Here is a 20830-nt window from a genome sequence, read left to right as displayed (position 1 = left end):
ATAACATCCTACTCAGTACTACCGGTACAATAAAGTGATACGTGAGACAGAGAGGATGGAGGTTTTATGAGCAGGTGATGAGGAAGGAATTTGCTGATAGATACTTGGGTTTAATTAATAATTAAACAATATGACCCCGATAAATCAAGCTTCCCTAAGAATGTACTGATTTATGCATAGTTTTGTTGTTGTTGCTGTTGTTAATTTGACTAGCGCTGATATGCAAATTCACTAAGAGCTAAATACTACATTTAAAAGCAGTGTGGCCTGTCAGCTCTTTACCTAAAACCTAAGAAAGGCAAAATAAAAGCTCCATGATACTGATAGTAATAGTTGTGAACCACGCAGGCTTGTTCTTTTTGAACATTTCGTTGCATGTACCTCTTTTTCCGGAGACAAACTTGTTTTTGTTTTGAATTCCCACGATTTAAATTGAGTGGCTTCATGATTGCTTTTGTTTACTGTTGTTGTTCTAGTCACAATAAATAAAAATGTTGCACAAAGAAAATGAGTGAAATCAGACAGAATAAAATAAAAAGAAGTTAAACCTTTTCTGCTGAGTCAACTTTGCCTTAAATATTATGTTGATTTGCAGGTACAATAAACTTTCTAAGCATATATTTGAAATACAGTTGCTCGTTCGAATCAAATCCATCCAGACTTTATCCCGACTGTTAAGCCACTTTTGGTAGTTTTCCCATCCATCTTTGTTTAACATCAACCATGAGCTGGACCTATTATGCTCATTCCAAGCTCCTTGTTCTAGCTTTGCACTGGAGTTCCTTTTCTTAATTCAAAGTTAAAAATAATCTTTATAAGCAGTAAAATCTATTATTTCTACTGTGTAGACAACCCTCCCTTTAAGCAGGCTATCTTCTGATTGGATGTCTCCTGAGATGACCACATTATGAGTATCCCTTCTTGCCAGCATCACAAAGACCCAAGAGGCAAAATGTTCGAAAACATTGTGTCTAAAGCAGTCTGAATTTTTCCCGCACCATCAACATACACCACATCATCTTTAAGAGTAAGAAATACATCACACACACACACACACACACACACATATGTTCTAACTGTTTATTTTTATAAACAGTTGAAATGCAAATGATGACAATATAACATGCAGCATGCCAGTATATTTTGTGAATATGTACATATATGTACATATAAATTTGATAATTTGTCCAAAACTGGACTATGACACTGTTACACAAGTCTCCTTTTTCTTCAGTCACTATGATGAAAAACTTCGCCACAGATTATTCACATCATGTAGATGGAAAGAAAGATTTCCAATTCTAAGACTTTCCAGTTTTAACATCCTTTACCTGGCTATTCTCCTCCAGTCTTGCAGTTTATACTGGCTCTCTCCATTAAAATTTAGTGTTAGAAACTCCATAGTATGATTTATTAAACTTCTGACAGCCATCACATATTTTCTCAGAGATGGAAAGGTCAAGGATTTTATTAAACTTACACCAACACTTATTGACCTTCACCCGAATGCAGTGATATACGCTGTGACTCATGACGTCGCGTCTAGCCAATGCGCACCATGGCAGCTTTGCAGTACAGCACACCTTATACAAATACATTCACAATAACGTGAAAATTGGTAACAGGCGGCTGTAGGGATGATTTTAAAAAAAAGTGGCATATATGAGATTATAAAGCATAAACCTGATGTACATCAAACATAACACTCAAAACACATAACACATGTAATAAACTGTACAAGAAGCATAAACACACATACAGACACATAAAAGCATACAAATATACAAAGTCTTCTGACACAGGTGTGGGAATATATTTGAAGTTCTGTAAGAGCGAGTACTGAAACCATTTGTCTCTAGCACAAACAGTATCTAAGTCATTTAAAGTAAAAAGGTAAACAGGTAAAAAAAAAAGGTTAAGATAAAATGAAAGATGCATCGAGGTCATCAGAGGAAATTAACATGTACAACTGCATGTCATCAACATATGAATGGCATATGAACAGTAACACGTGTAGGAAGAGCAGTGGCGATATGCTCCATGTGGATCCCCAAAAACACCTTGTGTTGCTGCACAAAGGAAAAATGAAAGGCTGGTGAAAACATCATGCTCGCTGTAAGTCAATGCTGAGGTAAAAGTAGATTTTTCTCATGGTATATGTGCTATATGTTATGAAATAAAATACATTCACTAATTTCTTTAAAAAAAATCTGTTCAAAAAATATTGTCTAGTTAAGATTAAAATTAGGTTTGTAATTAATTCCAGAGTTTATTTACAGTTAGACTGAGAAAAAACAACTAACAGGTTTGTAGGGATGGAATCAAACCATTAAGTTGCTATTCTAACTATTTAACTAGCTTCCTCTTGTGTCTTGTTGTGAGCTTTGCTTTGTGTTTAAATGTCTTAATTATCTCCTCATTGCCATCCTCAATTCCTAACCAAGCCCCTGTATGTATATACAGTCTCATCATTGTTGAGTCATCTGTGTTCTCCTTTGATTTCTGTTTTTTGAATATCTTCATGGTCTTACTAGATTTATGTTTTTATTAATTTTTGGGCTTTGTTATTTTGTTTATTGAATTTTGTACCAATTCAGATAAATGGCTCACCTTTTTCTATGAAGCTCTACCATCTGTGTCTGAAACTATGGGTCCTTATCGCTCTCTAATCGACACACAGCATACTGTGACAACACTGAAGAGTAAATGTTTAAATGCCTCAATGAATTCTGTCAGATTAACCCCTGAGTACTGTGAACACAGATTTTCTTTTCATGACAAATCTTCTTCCCCGAGTTATTGTTATTGCCTTATTCGTCAGGACTGCGGTGCACAGATGATGTTTTGCATTTTGACCAAAAGGGAGACATTTTAATACAATATTAAATCGACATTAAGCTGTGAACATTTAAAACTCACAAGTGGAACCATTCTGCATCATGTATTATTACCTTGTAATAGCAGAAACACATTTTACTTACAATCATACTGGGGGATAAGTTTGCACGGGGGTATCACACAGGATGATTGGAAACAGCACAACGACCTCATCCAATGCTCCTACGTGGAGTTTAACCTGCAGGAAACAAGAAACAGAAGCTCATTAGATTTTAATGAATAAAAAAAGAAATGGATCCAAACAGGCTTTTGCTGTCTGAACAGCTGAGGTAAACTGGATTATCAATACATCCATGACTTCTCAACCCATCACAGGTACTAACCTCAATAATGTAATCAACAACCAGAATGCTGCACTCTGAGATGGTTAAAGATGCAGACGAGGGAATAGCGAGCATGATCTCAGTGCGTACATAAGAAACCTGAGCACCAACAGGTTCTCCTGACACACACGCCAAAGTTTTGATAGCCATCTTCCTGTTGCGCTTACTGTGGGTGTAGAAAGTCTGTTTCTGTTGCAGCTTCACCTTCGGAGTAGCTGTTTTAGATGAAGAGTTACTAAATTCACAAAATATTTTCACTGTTTCGCCTAGTGGAAGAAAAGACAAAGGGGCAAGTTATTTCAATCAAATTCTTCAAACTTAACTATTATTATTGATTATACAGATAAAACGATTATCTGATGGATGGAAGCCATACCAGGGGTGAAAGCTTTCGTCGCTACACTGACTGTCAGAGTGACGGGACTGGAGTTACACCACAAGCTACATGGTGTCACGCTGTTTGAACCTGAGAGTGGCGCCTGCAGAAAAACAACACACTGATAGTGCCACAGATAAAAATAAAAAAATAAAAAAGTATAATATACCAATACTACACTGTTTTGCTTTTGGGATTACGAGAAATCAACACCTATTTATTACTCTTATGCAGAAAAAGTTGCACAAAATGAGCATCAGCGGACCAAATCAATCAAACAATGGCTTTAGAATAATATGAAGAAATGGAGCAATCCCATCATTCTCTGTTTCACTGCATATTTGCAGTAGCAGCTCAGGTTCCTTTGGCATTGCATGGTGGAACTGTATAAAACTCCAAACATATCCAACATTTGCTATAGTTAGAGTAACAAAAAAAAACCCAAAAATCTTAAATTCATCACTTTTGGTCCCATAGTTACTCAGCACCTCGTGGGATTCATTTATTAGAAGTGAGAGCTTGTGTACAGTCTGGTTTGTGTCCATTTATTCGAAAAATACATCTGAGAACATGAACAACTGAAGCACAATACAAGGTTCAATATAATAGTGGTCATTCAGTCTGTGTTGGTTACGACTGGAACATAATCAGATTTTAAAGATGTAAATTGTCTCTAAATGCAGTTAGACAACTCTGAATCATTCTTGTACAATAATTGCTCCCATAGGGTTGAATGAAAATACAACAAAGCAAACCTGGGGTTGCAGAGCTTTTTCAAAGTCAACATATTGAGTTGTGAATGCAGGAAAAACATAGGTGTGGCAAGTAATTTCAAATTTTGGTTCACTTAAAAGGATTCCTGGGACAATTAGTCGAACAAGGTGTACTTAGGGAGTCCTGTGAGAAATATCAGTTTGATTACAGAGAAACTGCAGACACTGCAACAAAAACAAGGACTCCTCAGCTGATTCATCTGAAAATGCACCACTTACATTCAACCCTGGCTGGTTGGTATCAATGTGGTTTACAAACTTAAGCTCTGTCACAAAGTCCTTGGACATACGCCACGGTCTATTAATGCCCACTGTCAAGGTATATGCTATTTTTCCGTGAACCCCATGAAAGGACGATGGGAAGTTTCTGGGATGCAAAATAATAGAAAAGATAGAAAAAAAAAGTGATTCAGTTTTGTGTTATGTTAATGAATCAAAAGGTTGAACTACAACACAAGTTGTAGGTTTTGGTTTTTAAAAACCAAGGGCCCATTCTTATCTTATATCTACCAAAATCCCTTCATTTTTAACAGTGGCTCTTTACTTAAGTCAAATCTACAGTTCCTGATTTCTTAGCTTTTTGCATATTTGTCACACTTGCATTTTTCAAATCGGCAATCAAATTTAATAGCAGACAAATATAACTCAAGTAAATACAAAATGCACTTTTAATGAAGATCTAAGGGGGGGGGGGGGACTATTCAAACCTACCTGGCCCTATGTGAAAAAGTCACTTAAACCTTAATAACCAGTTGTGCCACCCTTGGCAACAAGAACTGCAATCAAGCTTTTTGCAATAACTGGCAATGAGATTTTCACACTCGGTAGAGGAATTTTGTCCCAATTTTCTTTGAAGAATTATTTTTATTCAGCCACACTGGATGGTTTTCATGCATGAACGGCCTGTTTAAGGTCATGCCAAAGCATCTCAATCAAATTTAGGTCAGGACTCCTTCATTTTGTGTGGTTTGTTTTGGTTTGTTTTGGGGTTCTTTGAATCATTCGGAGATGAACTGGCTGGTGTGTTTTGGATCATTTTTCTGCTGCATAGGACCAAAGTCACAAACTGATGTCTGGAGATTCTCCTTTAGGATTTCATGGTAAAGAGCAGCATTCACGTGTCCCTCATGGCTCTCGTACAGGGGTGTCGAACTCCAGGCCTCGAGACGTCCTGCAGGTTTTTGATATCACTCTGGGTCAACACACCTGAATTAAATGATTAGTTTATTACCAGGCCTCTGGAGAACTTTAAGACATGTTGAGGAGGTAATTTAGCCATTTAAATCAGCTGTGATGGATCAAGGACACATCTAAAACATGCAGAACACCGGCCCTCGAGGCCTGGACTTCGTTTTTAAATCTTTTAGCCTGCTTCACTTTGTCAGACAGGTTCTGTTTTAGTGATTTCTTCATTCAACATGTCTGGGAGTAATCAGGTCTGGGTGCTTTTTGTGAACTTAAACTCAGCTTTCCAAAATAACATGGCTATTCACCGTTCATTCATGATTTAACAAACAGAAATGCATTTAGCATTTTTTAAAGGTTATCATTGTCTATTAAAATTTGTTTGATGAAAAAACAAACTAACTAAGAAATCAGGAAGGGGGTAAAGACTTTTGTCAGCATGCCTCCCTGAGTAAAACGCTTCACACGCTAGTGGGTGTTTCACAGTTAAATGGTCATACACACCCTAGTGGGAGCTGACATGTGAACGGATACACATGCGTCCCGAGTTGAAGTTTTGTCCCACGAGTAGCTATAAGAAAAGGACAAAGACAGTGACTGTTTGTTTGCCATGTATCACTGCGTCCAAACAGCACCAGTAACAGCATACCCCTGTCTTCTTGCAAAATAACTCCTTTTAAGTCGAAGAAGTCCAGCCTTGCAGAGTAACGTTTCCTCGTTTCCTGTTTCCCTCCACCTCCTCCGGCGGTCCAGACGCACATTCGCGTTTCCCTTCAGCCTCATTGTTATTGAAGTGATCTTTGTTTCTTTTGTCAGATCAAAAGAGATGTGACCTATGATTTGGTCGCCACTGGAAAAATTATTTCGTCCATCGTGCCTGATAAAATTGATTTTGAAATTTCGGATTGTCTGCTCGAACATCGCAGAGAAACAAAACTAAAGTCTTACAGGAAAGAAAAAGTTTAATACGTCTGATAAATGCAATCGGACAGAAAGTGAGAACGGCCGAAACGAATAACTTTTTTCTAATCAACAAAAATAAAACTGTGTAGGCATACACGTTACTCAGGGGGGATCGCCCTGACATTGGGCGGAGTCACGGGTCAAGTATTCCGTGACCTCCGTGGATCCGTCGAAATTTAAAAAAAGCATTTTAAAGTTGTCGCTTTTCGTTCTCCATTCAGCTCCCGTTACTTTTACATTTGAGATATTCACAACCACCTTTGTTGTTGTTGTTGTTGTTTTTACATGAAGGTAACTAATCTACTTTTAGTAAATATGAGTTGAGCTTGTTTTGATAAATATTCATATTTATGAAGCTGTAACATCCCTGACGTGTTGCTGCAATGTATTAACTTATGTGTGATTAACGTTTTTCTTATGGAAATATCACTGATTGTAATTTACGACTATTTAATTTATTATTATTCAATTACTTAATTTATTTTATTTGATGGATCTTTCCTTACATTACATAGTTTATTTCTTATGTAGATTATTTAAAAAAAATTAAATTAGATTCGTTTATATTGATAGCATTCTTCTGACAAACTGGAGACTGTAAGAAACAGTTATAATACACAGTACAACCAATTTATTAGAGCACCACCCAATGCTTATGCCCCGCAGCTGCCCTAAATTAACAGCACTGGTAATATCCAAAATAACTACACCAGTATTCTCCAGCTGTTTAATCAAAATTATATATTTTTAATCTATTTTTATTTTTTATTATTATTATTGTGTTACAATTATTGTTTTGTTTTGTTGTTTAAGTTAACATTTTTACAAAAGCTGATAAAAAAAATATTAAGTAAATAACAATATAAAGTTTTTGTAAAATATTTATGTTTTCCTGTGTTTCTGACAGAAGGCTTTGTGAATTTTCTAAGCACTGTATATAATATAAAATCATCTGTCTACACAGGTATTATTGGGTTACACAACCAAATCCCTTTTTTCCCCTTTTGCTTTTCTTCCTCTTCCATGCTTCAAAATAACGTTTTGGCCTCGAGGTACTGCTTTTCTCATCTGTCTAATTAACTGTGTTTTTCTAATCTAAATGTGATCTCTTATTATAAGAGGAGACAGACTGTATCTACAATGAAACATTTAGAAAAAACTATCATCATCAAGGTTGTTAAGAGACTTACACTTTCATATTTCAAAGCAAGTATATTTCTTAATGATAAACTCTAATCAAAATTTGAAGTGCAAGTTTGACACTGAAGAATGTTTTATATATATATTTTTCACTTATGAATAATTAACTTCAAATTGTTTGGAAATGTTTTTACAACATTTTCCAGATTGATGTGCAGTAACAATGTAATGTCTTTCCTGCTTGGCATTGTGTTAACACAGACCCACAAACTGCTAAAACCCCTGCTTTAGATGTGCTCACACTTGCTGATGATCAGTTGGCATTTGATTAGCACCACCTGTCTGCTACTTACCCTTTTAATTCCTATGAAAGCAGTAAGGGTGTACTTCGCTTTTTGCACACTGCTTCTGAATTTTCGCTCAGTTTTTGTTAAATAAATAATAACATGGTGTGATATGTCATGTTTTGTACTTCGCTTTTTTAATGTCTTGCTACGAGGACTGAAAGAGAGCAGGCTTTCCTTGACATGACTGTAGTTGAACTAGCCTGACCTTTTAACAATGTGTAATTGTTACACCACTAGATGGCACTCCATACTTTATTGAGGCACTCTATCATATATTGTAAAGCCATGCATTATTATACAAAAACATAATGACAACATCACTCGCCATTGCAAAACCCAAATGTCATGTTTCCATTATGTGGAAATCAATTATTTCAGAACTACTCACTGAATAAGCTGCAGTGGCATTTTACTGTGTTATGCTTTAATAAGAAGTGTTTTAACTCCCCTTTGATGGGTTTATAGTACACAATACAGCCATAAAATGAAGATAATGACCCATTAAAACTGACAGCTCACGACATTTAAAAACTCCTGGCACAAGTTAACCTGGACACATATCTTTTCAGACCTGCTCACTTGCCACTTTTGAGAAGGGAATAAACCAGTCAGCAGCCTCTTTAATTTCACTGGAGAGTATAGTGAGCCACAACATGCAGTGCAAAGGACTTACGGGAGTTTGTGATTTCGGCAGCCAAATATCACTACGTGTAAGAGACTTGCTGCTTTGTAGTGCATACATACAGGATGTTAAAACATATACAAGTGACTGACAGCGATCACAGACTACCCCACACAGATAACCGTTCACATTATCTGTTCAGCGCTGCCAGTAGAACACATTTTACCATCGAGTTTAGAGAAGTTACTAAGAACATCTTTCATTAAACCGACCTTCCAGTCTGGTGCCAATATTATAAAGGCCTGAACATTTATTTTATGGTTTATGTTATATGTAGGTGTGATCGTGTGTGCGTGTGTGCGGGCCTTTATAAATGTAAATGTTTGACAAGACTGTTTGCAATATTTAGATCATAATCTCAAGACAGCGCTTCAGCTGCATTTTAAAACAGGACGAGCTGAAAAGCAGAGGTCGGTTTAATCAACAAACTTTAATGATGTCTGTTATTCAACCACTCAAAGACTCCAGGCTTATAAACAATGGAAAGAATTTATTGTTGCAATAGCGCTGGAGACGCCACTTGTGGAAAGCTCAAGATCCCAGCTGTTGCAGAAGAACTTTGGTTTTGTTAACAATTACAATCCCTTTAACACTAGCACCAAGTCTAGCTAGTGGATAAGATAACATATAAAGCACAGGAACCATTTCTCCTCTGCTTTTGTTTACCTTTGTTGGACAAAATAAAAGATAAAATCTCACAGAGCCATTTTAAACTGTAAATTAGTTCATTAACTTTAGCTAGTAGTTATTTTACTGTTTACAGTTAATTATTATTTCAAGGTTGCAACTTGTTTACAACATTAGATTTGGTCTTTTTTCTATTTTTCACTCATTTTCAGTCCCGTCCTGGTACCTGATCATTTCTGGAAAGATGGTTTTTGTCTATTAAGATACTTAAACACTAAACAGTGAACCATTCAGACCTAACTTGAGGGCTGAACCACACAAAACAGATAAATTAGCAAGACACTGGTTTTAAATCGTGTCGTTACGCAGGTACATTGCTGACAGACAAACTGAAATGTTTGGGAGAATATAATCACTTTACCTGTTTTATCTTCAAAGCAGATTTTGGAGTCAAAAAGACCTGAATGACAGAGTGAATGATCTGAAGTCCTGCAACGAGTCTTCTCAGAGTTGATGCAGTGTAGTAAAAGTTACCTGGTTGTTGTGAATCTGGAAATTTAAAGTGAATGAGTGTTTGGCACATTTTGCTATTACGCTAGAGAGTTGTAGCAACATGATCTGCTGATTCAGATCTTCACATGCGTGTGTGTGTACTGCTTGAGTGCACTAGCACACGCGACCATTCATAATAGGCTTAGCAGTTTCTGATAAGGGCACCTATCAGGTTTAGTTGAGCTCATGGTGACTTGACTTTTCCTGCCAACTCAGTAAATCAACCACACGTAGTATGATGGCTGCGCACACATCTGCCTATCCATATCTTTATCTCTGAGATATCACATCACAGTGTTAGTTAAACCACACAGCAGCTGGTATTCTGATCTCGTCAGCTGGTTCGTGCAACATGTTTCCATCATTATCAAAGTTTCTGTATTGCAGACTGTTTTCTTTTGTTTTACATGAGCTCGAATTGTGGATTTGCTTGTGATTCTTCTTTTTTCTTGTTACATTTCACCACTTTAATGTCCTCACAATCTTGATTTCTGAAATGGTTTCTGTTTTGGCTACATGTAACCCCGTTGTTTGTTGTTCAAGAGGAGAGCAGACATTTCAGTAATTCAGACCTAAATCCAAAGTGAAGTAAAAGAACCCAGAGGATAAGCCGCGTTATTGATCTGTAGTTTCTACACACCGCCTCTCTCCTCTAGTTAATCCACAGGGTCAGCTCTAATGACATTGAGGAGCTCCTCTGGCAGTCAGCACTGCTGCCATTTGCAATTTAGATAGAGGGAATGGAGACGAGGAGGAGGAGGTGTATGAGGGTGAAAATGAGGAGAGAACCTGAAAGACGGGGGAGAAAAGGAAAAGATGAGGCAGAGAACTGCAGTAAGCTGAAAGAGAAAGACAGGAGGGATGCATGCACTGCAGGAAAAGATTTTGGGAAGGCAAAGACAGAAAATACATCAGGTGGATTTGAATGACAGGAAGTCAGAATGTGGAAAGAGTTGGGGCAGCTTAGTTGTGCACATCATGTCTTACAAATGTATGACAAATGACACCAAATCCAAATACATACTATGAAAATAAACAGTTCAAAATTGGGGGAAATATGCTTATCCGCAGTTTTCCTGATGGTTATGTGGAAATTTTGTCTCCAGCTTAGTTAGATCAGGATAAAGACAAAAAATTAATAGGAACTGAAAACACAGCTTTCAGTACCAAACTGTAAAAATATGAATTGTTCATTTGAAAAGCAGGAGCCCTGTGCACACATAAGAATCTCCTCATCTAACGTCAGCATGTTTCTAAAATCTCATAACTATTCCTTAAACCAGGATGTGGAGGAACCTTAGTGTCTGATGGAAACATTTAACATAGAGCTTCAAAAGAGAACTTTTACATTTCTAATGAGGCTCATGCTGAGAGGAAAGGATTAACTATGTCAGACGTTTTTCTTCAGTTATGTCTTTTCTTTTCTATTTTGCACTGGCTGATAGAATTCCTGCGGCAAAACAGGAAAGCGCAAAGGGAACAGTTGGCAAACCTAATCTTGTGCAGATCCTCTGATAGCTTTCTTCTCCACAAACAATGCTGGTCCAGACTAGAAAGGCTCAAGAAGGGTGCTGAAAGACCCAACAACCAGGCAGAGCCAAGCTCTCTATCAGCCTCTGACAGCTCAACACTCAGACACGTTCATTTAGTGGCAGGAAGATATAGCTAAATCACCTCAGAACAATCGTGCCACTTAATGCTTCATATCCTCTGTTGTTGTTGTTTTTTTTCTTTTTGTGTGCTTTTATCATTTCATTTCCGTGCTTCATTTAAAATGTTTTTTCTAAAGCACGGGCTACTATTTTTCCTCTTAAACAAACTAATTATTCTCTTTCTGTTGTTTGTTTGTGAGAGACCTTTTTAAATATCTAAATTCATGTCTGTCTTTACGTTAACTAATTCAGTCCTCGTTCCTGTAATGATGTTTCTGCACTATTTGCACAATGAGAGACGACCTGTTTCTTGCTCTCTGGGAAGTTTACCACAAGATGAAGTAACGGTACGAAAAAATACTATTTTAAAAGAACATCACAGATTGCGGTCTGTGTTTCTTTGTGGTCGGACTTTAAAAGCTATTGCCACCATGATGTCATTACCACAGAGCCAGTGCTACAGCTAGTGAGTCAGAAACTGCAAGGTTCTGTAATGTAGACTACAAATCAGTCAGTCAGAGTGTGTCTGTCTCACTGCCTGTGGTTAACACACAAACAACCCACACACAATTGTCAGCCCACATGCTATATTCATGTCTAAAGTTAATGTCTAAAGTACTGCTCCATCTCAGAGTATAAGAGTTACCTCAGTAAAACAAAAGAGGTGCTTTGTTCCATCGTCAGGCTAAATCCTCCCTCAGCAATTACCGTTCACCTTCCTAAGACCTCGGCGAGGAACAGAGCAACACTCTTTCTTTTAAAGCAGGCAGTGGAGCATGAAGACAGTGGCGCTCTACAGTCAAAGCCAGATCGCCGTTCTTCTTCATCATCTGCCTGTGTCTGGAGCTTTAAATAAAATCTTCTGATTCTGTTAGTTTCCACAGCAGGACCGTTTGTCATTGTTTCACACATAAGAAAAAGGCATTTCTAGTGAGAGAATGGCAGGGGATCACTAAAGTCACTGGTACTACTACTGTGGGAAACAATATCTTGTACGTTTTCATGGCAATCCCTATATTTTTAAACTATGTACACACAAAAGATACACACTAACAAGCCTACTTCTAAAATTCTGCACACGTCTGCTTGTTTAAATCAAATATTTGCCTTGAAAAGTATGGAAAATCTTTTGTCAACAGTGGTAATGCTTAAAAATCCACTCGGTCTCCCCTCAAAACTCTTATTTTATAAATCAGGGAAGAAAGAGATGTCATCACTCGAATCACTTTTGCCTTGACTCTTCATTAAGCTTTTCCCATTTCCCATTTAAGGGTAATGCAGCTTTGATCACATTATCAGGCACTAAAATGCCATAAAAGACAAGTTGGAATGAAAAAATGACCCTTTCCAGCACACTGTAGTGCTCTCACTGCTGCTGCAGTTGTTTACATCGGGGCCGGTGGGAGGCTTCCAGACGCAAAGGTTCTGACAGTCTATCAGTGGAAGAGGGTTGTTAATATGGCCACACAACCTCTGTCCTGACCTTGATGCAGGACCATCCATCATCTAAGCTTAGAGGAGACATAAGGTTGAGAGGTGTATCCACCAAGGTTAGAGTTTTCAATCCTATGTAGTATAAAACCTCTGTTCTGATTTCATATTAAAGCCCCTACGTGTGGGATTTGCAAGGGGTAGTTCAGAAAAATTCTGTGGCAGTGATAAATACAGACGGATAAGTACTGCTGATAATAAAAGTTAATATTTTACTGTTAATTGGTATTATGGGATTGAGTTCAAAGTTGCCTGAACTCTTAGATGTGAGGGCCTAGATGAGACAGACAGACAGACAGATCTTACATTTACTTTCGGCCACTCTGTTCATATCTATTTTAGGTATTTAGCAGGCTAATCTTAAAGCTGTACTAGCAACTGGTTGCCTATTTAAAAATCCCTTAGCAGTGGAGCTACATTAGCATTCATTTCACATTGTTTTAAAAGCACAATACTTTCTCCTTTTTTTTGGTCCCTATCAACACTCGAGGAAATATCTGCAGCCGACTTTGTCTGTCTCCCGGTGCTGCTCTGTAGTGTACAGAAGGCTTTTTAGAAGTTGTTTAATGAGAGCGTTTGCCTGCTGTGGCTGGAAGCAACACTCATGAGAGAAAAGAGAGTGAACCAGAGTCAGAAAACCAAAGAGCTTAAAGATGTGGAAAATCTCCACAGAGCTGAGGAGAAGTGCAGAGTTAGTTCCAATATCCCATTTCAGAAATTTGCCAAGTTTGGGATTAAAAAAAGAATAGCTTGTCTTATTTTAGCCCTAAAACAACAATTTTTTTGTATTATTATTATTGTTATTCTTCTCATTATAAAGGTTATCATTATTAGTAGTAGTAACAGGACTTATAGTGATAACTATTCACTTGGATTATGAGTAAGAAGTGTTGAAACCTACACTACCCTCTTCCTTTTATCTTTTTGCATGTTTGTCACACAAGTTTCAGATCATCAAACAAATTTTATAATAGACAGGGACAACTTGTGTAAATACAAAATACAGCTTTAAATGACAATGAAGGGAAAAAAGTTAACCAAACATACCTGGCTCTATGTGAAAAACTAACTGGTTGTGTCACCCTATTGAGAGAAGAGACTTTAACATCTCTGGAGAAAGTTTGCCCCACATTTCTTTAATTCAGTCATATTGGAGGGCTTTTGAGCATGAATGCCCTGCCTAAGGCCATACAAAAGCATTGATTAGGTGACAGCTAAACCTTCATTTTGTTTTTGTTTTTTTGAGACATTCAGAGGTGGACTGTCCTGCTGCATAGGCCAGATGTTCCTTGAGGTTTAGGCAACGAACTGATGGTCGGACACTCTCAGTCAGGATTTTCTGGTAGAGAGCAGAATTCATGGTTCCATCAATTACAGCAAGACTTCCTGAAGCAGCAAAGCAGCCCCAGACCATCACACTACCACCATCATTTTGTTGGTATAATGTTCTTTTTATGAAATGCTGTGTTCATTTTCCACCAGATGAGTCAAACCTTCCAAAAAGTTCAACTTTTGTTGCATCAATTTAAAGAATATTTTCCAACAAGTCCTGGGGATCATCAAGATGTTTTTCACAAATGTGAGACTAGGCTCTGGGTCCTTTTAGGTCCTGGTTTTCTTCTTTGAACTCTCCCATTGATGCCATTTTTGGAGTCATTTTGGTCAGCTGGTCACTCCTGGCAGGTTCACCATTGTTCCAAATTTTCTCCTTTTGCAGATAGTGGCTCACATCATGGTTCACTGGCGTTCCGGGCCTGTAACCCTCTCCAGACTGATAGATGTCAATGATTTTGTTTCTCATCTATTCTTGAGTTTCTTTAGCTCATGGCATGACATCTTGCTTCTTGAGATCCTTTAGCCTACTTCACTTTGGTTTGGCTTTGTTTTAGTGGCTTTAGTTAGGATACCAGGAAAAGGAGATCAGTGCCATGAAATTGTGTGTGTACCACCTGAAGAATGCCTATAGTCCTGTCTGTTCTTTTATTTAAGCTCCTTGTGCTCTCAGTGTTGAAGATCTGAGAATGTGCTTTTGGCTGGCAGCATGCAAGCTGTGTCTTTGTTGCACACTCATACACATTTATGCTCACACACACACACTCATCCAATCCCCACGCTCCCATTTTGTTTTTTGGGTCGCACTCATCTGCAGCCTTATTACCCAGAGTCCTCTGCGGCAGCCCGATCGCTGCTCTGCTGCTGGAGTGTTCTGTTAGTCACATCAGCACCCAGCACACGCTCAGCTCAGCTCAGATCATCAGGAATTTCACCGATGGAAAACCTGCTCAGAATTCAGAAGAAGCCTGTGCATACATCTAATTGTGATGGAGTTTTCCACCTTGGCTCAACTGCTCTTTTTTCTCTGCTTAGTCACAGGATGAAATGCTCTTTCATCTCAGCAAATTAACTGAAGAAATTAAACTGAAAAAAGTCAGTTTTGCATGTCTGAATCAGGATTGTTGCATTGCCTGCTCCCATAGTAAAACACCTATACTATCTTCCAATCACTGTGACTATTTGAGTCTTCAGTAGACTCATTTACCAATCATTATAGTGGCTATTTCTAATTTAAGATACAGTACAGTGGCCATCACGGTGTGCAAGTCACTCATTATAATAAAGTGATATCATCTGCACAATGTTTGACCATCTGTTGAGTGGAAATGCCCAAGGCCCTTTTTTTTTTTTTTAGTAATAAGCCATTTAACAGCTGCTTAATTGGTGTATGAATCAGCAACTCAGATCTGCATTTACTCTGGCTCTGCCATTATTTTTACATTTTTATAGCTCTGAGAAACTTAAATGCTGAATGAGAACAGCATGTCAACAGTTATGTTTCCATGTTGCAAAATTCTTGGGAACAAATTAGAAACGAATGTGACCGCATGAGCGCCACATGATGCTACAGATGATGCTTTCGCTGAACTTTAAACACCACTGTATACACTGCATCTCTCTTTTGGGGGGTGGTGGGGTTGTTTGATGGCGCCATTAAATGTTTGCCGGGCTGTCCAAACTCCTTTAAAACAAAAACATAAAAACAAAAACAGGCCAGCACTTGAGCTAGCGAGGAATCTTATTTCAAGTTAAATACATATTGGTTGGTTGATTCCCTGCAAAGAACTGACAGGCTATTTTACAACCAGGCATTAATTTGTTGAGTCAACCAGCATCAGAACAGAAGAGTTGGCACAGCGGGGCCTGTATTTTCACGACTGCTTGAAGTCGGTGAGACGTAGAATGATACTAGACATGCTTATTAGGATGTTTTCAACTCTTGCTTCCCTGTTGCATCAGCTGCAGGAAGCAAACACGTTTTTTTTCCTTGAATGCCAAGTTTATTTCACAGCCCAGTCTGGATGATCTTGGGGCTGCAGCGCTTCCTTGTTGATTCCTTTTAGATAAACTGTGTAACCAGTTTGTAAGTTGCCTCGCTTTACAGTGCTAATCAAATTACACCCACAGGCAAATTGTTTATACGGGCAATATCAGAAGTATCACCGTGCTTATGAATGCAACTTTTATGGTTTTTTTTACACAGTAATAGTTTTGTAACCCCCCCCCCCCCCCCCCAACACACACACAATCACACACCCATCCCAGATGGGATAGCCTCTTCATCAGCAGAGAGAAAGGGGGGTGGAAACAGCAAATGCTGTTTAAAGGAGACAGTTTCAAGATGCCCGTGGACCTGAGGGGTTTTATTTCTTTTATGTCACCTTATTCATATGTGCATCTACATGCAAACATCTGTACATGTGTGTGCATTTAGTGCATTAGCATGTTACTCATTTGTATTATGTGTTTCCATGTTTCCCAGTGTCCTAGTTTCTTTTTTCTTTTTGCAAGAGAAAGCATTTTTAGCAGGTGAACAGGTGAGCTTCTGACTGCATGCACCTGAAAGAAGACCGGCGCTGTCTTGATTTAGCTCAGTCTATCCTCCGCTGTCCGCTTTAGTAAACAACTGTTGGAACAGCGTTACATCTCTAATTCTGACACCAGCATTTAGTTGAGACCCCCCCCCCAAAAAAGAAAAAAGAAAACAGTGTGACAAGGTATACTATTGTTCACGCTAAATTATTTACTGAGACACAAGCTTCTGTAAACTTCAGTAGCAATTAATCTGAAGAACCTCTTTTGTGTGAGAGCTTAATCGTTTGCTAATTAGCGTCCTTGCTAACAGACACTCTCAGTGGAAATATACGATTACATAGCCCATCGACAGGCTCAGTAAACAAAGGCTGTTTGCCAAAATACCAAGGCAGTTGGTGTAAAGCCGGGGAGGGGAAAATATATTACTTGCGCGTGTGTGTGTTGCCTACTGTGTGTTAATACTATTTATGTGACATACAAGAGGCAAACAAAGTGTGCCTCAGAGTATCGAGAGAGAAAAAGAAATGGGCGGATTTTGGATTTACCCCGTAGATTACGGTGATTTTGACTGTATTTTCTATTTTAGTAAGTGAATATGCTCACTTGCTTATAAATGACTTGAAGATGCAAAGCTAATAAAGAGTGCCTATTAGGTGGAATAAGAAACATCATTTAAGGAGGAGTAGAGAGGAAGAAAACAGATGATAAAAACAGGAGAGAAGTTTTTTATAGTGAGTCACAATCTTTATGACCTTTTAGAAAAATGTGGGCGCCAAACTTCTCTGGTGGTTTTGTTTAAAATAACTGTTCAAGGCCAAAAGAAGCTCACAGTTTTCACATAAAAAGCAAACATCAGTGAGAAGTCTCAACAACTAAATACTAATTTGTCCAATAAAATTTTTCTTCTCTCCCATCCCAGCAGTCCTTTCACAAGCAACTCTTCTTATGGTCTTTTGTAAGAAGGTGCAACCAATTTGGAAACTACTGGACCTCACTGCCTAACTGTATGTAAATACCCTAAATGGTTAAAAATAGGTGCTTACACCTTTTAATCTTTGAATTCACATGTTTTTAGTCTGGGTGCCACAGGTGTATAAAATCCAGCACCTAGCCATGCAGCCTGCCTTTACAAACATCTTTGAAAATATATGGGTTGCTCTAAAATGCTTATTAAATTCAAGCCGTATGGTACTGTAGTAGGATGTTACTGTAGCAGTAAGTTAGTTCATTGAATTTCTTCATATCCAGATGTTCCACAATCAGCTGTAAGTAGTTCTGTTTCAAAGTAGAAGCATTTATGAACTAGAAACTACAAAAACTCAGTTACAAAGTGTCAGACCAAATAAAGTTGCAAAGCAGGGATCACTGAGTGGTGAGGCACATAGTTTGCTCTGCTCACTCAGTAACTGTAGAGCTCCAAACCTCCTCTGGCATTAACATCGGCAAAAACACTGTGCGCTGGGAGCTTCGTGGTATGTTTCCATGACCAGACAGCTCCTGTACGTGTAATGTGTAGGTGAACCAGGACTATTGTACATATAGTGTCATTTTAAAAGCTCAAACTTTAACTAATTAGTAGTTCTTTTTCAATATTGTAAAAAAAAAAAAAAAAGAAGAAGAAGAAGTAAAAAATTCTGTTGTATTTTGGTTATATTCCAGTGGAACAGAAAGGTTGGTGAGCAAATGTAATTGTTAAATGTAAATTTCTATTAAGTGTCAGTTTATGTTTTTTCTATAGACAACAACAGATATGTGATTTTCAGCCATTTTTCCACAATTAATTATTGTATGAACTGTATTAACTGTGAGTCAGTTTTGGAAGCTGGGAATTGAAATACGAGAACTGCTGCTGCCCAAACCCCTACGGCCCAACCAGGTCTCGTGGGTTAAGGTTTGGCCACTGACTGGGTAGGACCCAGGTAACCCTGTCCCAGACAGGGTACACTGGAACCATGATTTTTTTTTCTCAACATAGGGGTTTTCTGAATCACTACCAGATTGACCCAGACAACATAGTTCCTGGGATTACTAGAGCTTGGTCATTCCCGAGGGATGACCGAGCTCCTCTGCTCCTCCTCATCAAAAGGGGCCAGTTGAGGTGGTTCAGGTATTTGACTAGGATGCCTCCTGGATGCCTCCAAAGGCAAATTCTACTAGGAGGAGGCCTTGAGTAAGACTCTCTATATATATCTCTCTTGGCTATCTTAGGAATGACGTGGTGTTCTACCAGATGAGCTGGAGAAGGTAGCTGGGGTGAGGAAAGTATGGGCTCCTCTGCTCATACTGCTGCCCCCTCAACCAATGGATGGGTGGATGGATGGATGGATGGATGGTCAATTAGTGTATCTTGTAAGTTTAACTTTGAGGACATAGTTTGCATTTGAAAAAGGCAATAAATCTCACTGTATCGCAAAATGCAATCAAAATAGTATGGTATTGCGATAATGTCATATTATGGGGTAATTCCCACCTTTTACTTTTTATCCTATCACATCTTTATAGGAATGAGCTGAATTTGAGCTGACTTGCTGATCAGTCTGCAGGCTCTTGTACAATGAAGGATATCATAACGTACCCCACCTTAGGCTTTCTGAAAGATTCAGGAATCTGGCATAGTTAGAAAAGAGACAATGTACCAGACAAACCTGATAAAGGAGAACTGGCACTTTGTGCTCAGTGCATACAGTCAGTCTCTACCTGCATACCTACCTGCTTCTCACACAGAAACATGACAACAAATGGGTTAACCTTTGTTAACCTTTCCATTATCTGTTTTACTCTCTCTCTCTCTTTCCTGCTTCCTCTATATTTTCCTTGTTCTTTCTCTACTCCTTCCTGCTCCTCCATCCTCTGGAACACATGGTTATCGCCTGTGAGTGGTTGTCATGGTGATCGACCCCAAGGGACTCATCCCAAAACCAAAAGTTCTGCTTGTCTGAAATAGAACCGCCTCTCTCCAGGGGGAGCGGGGTTTATTTGGCACATGGAGGGGGGAAGTGGGGAAACAGGGAGAGAGAGAGAGATAGAGAGAGAGAAAGAAAGAGAGAGAAAGAGAGAGAAAGAGAGAGTGAGATTTCAGTTAAGAGATGAGAGCGTGAGGACAAGAGGGTGAGATAGAGAGAACCGGAGAGAGTGAGGCAGCATGCATCCATTCCAACTGGGTCACATCACGGGAGCATTGCGTAAGCATAAACACTGCTGCCCCTGTGCTACGCCCCCAGTGCGCACACACATACACACACGCATGCACAGTCTGTGTTTTTCCAGAGCTTACTACTGTCTGGGAATCAGCCTTCTATAGTGCCTTTTATACCGCCTGTCTTTTTTTTCTCCAGAGTGCTTTGACTCAGTGGATTTGTGATAAGTATATTGTGACAGTGGACTGAACCTTCTACTCTGTTAGCTTCCAAGCCGGTCATAGCAACATGACATAGCACTTCTTCCCTGCTGCATTTTCCAGCCACACTCATACATACAGTGTTTCTATCACTGATTCTCACTCAGCTACTATCATGCACTGTATATACTACATGCTTCTTTGTGTTGTGTGTGAGCTTCAGCAGGAGAACGTTGTTGCAAAATCAAGCCAGCAAGCTGCTAACTTACCTGAAGTGAGAGTTGCAGGCTTTGACCACAGAAAGGCGCTTACTTTCTGTGAACATCCATCCATCCTTATTTCTTAACTGTTTAACCATCTTAAAGTTACAAGGGCGCTATCGCTTATCCAAGCTGTCACAGAGCAAGAGGACATACCTGATGTGAAGTAAATGCACTGAGAATGATATGTAAGCATGAAAGTGTGCTTTTGAGACACTGGATGTAAATGTATCCAAACTTGTGTTTCCTATTACCATCAAACAAACATTTTACTGTTGCCCACGTGAGGACTGGGGGGGTTCCACTTTTGATCAAACTCACATACATTATGTAGCAGGAATTCCTACAGGTGGT

At 38.7% G+C, this 20830-nt stretch overlaps 1 protein-coding gene across 2 annotated transcripts; it reads right to left on the bottom strand.

Moving 5' to 3' along the window:
• Positions 1-925: 925 nt before the first annotated feature.
• On the bottom strand, positions 926-10156 carry LOC120725897 (arrestin domain-containing protein 3-like). 2 transcript variants are annotated; one of them, XM_040018973.1, is made up of 6 exons: positions 6205-6871; positions 6060-6126; positions 3598-3700; positions 3222-3487; positions 2982-3076; positions 926-2069 (listed from the first exon to the last, which is right to left on the bottom strand). In XM_040018973.1, exons 1-5 carry the CDS (start codon positions 6474-6476, stop codon positions 2984-2986), a joined length of 801 nt encoding a protein of 266 aa, XP_039874907.1. In that variant the 5' UTR covers positions 6477-6871; the 3' UTR covers positions 926-2069; positions 2982-2983. The 2 variants fall into 2 exon arrangements, 1 of the variants encoding a protein (XP_039874907.1); XR_005694255.1 differs by lacking the exons at positions 6060-6126; positions 6205-6871 and adding an exon at positions 9736-10156.
• Between the last annotated feature and the right edge of the window lie 10674 nt (positions 10157-20830).

Source organism: Simochromis diagramma, unplaced genomic scaffold (genome assembly GCF_900408965.1).
Source record: "Simochromis diagramma unplaced genomic scaffold, fSimDia1.1 OVJJ01000822.1, whole genome shotgun sequence".
NCBI lineage: Eukaryota > Metazoa > Chordata > Actinopteri > Cichliformes > Cichlidae > Simochromis > Simochromis diagramma.
The sequence above is the reverse complement of the archived record's forward strand: the minus strand, read 5'-3'. Positions and strand labels throughout refer to the sequence as shown.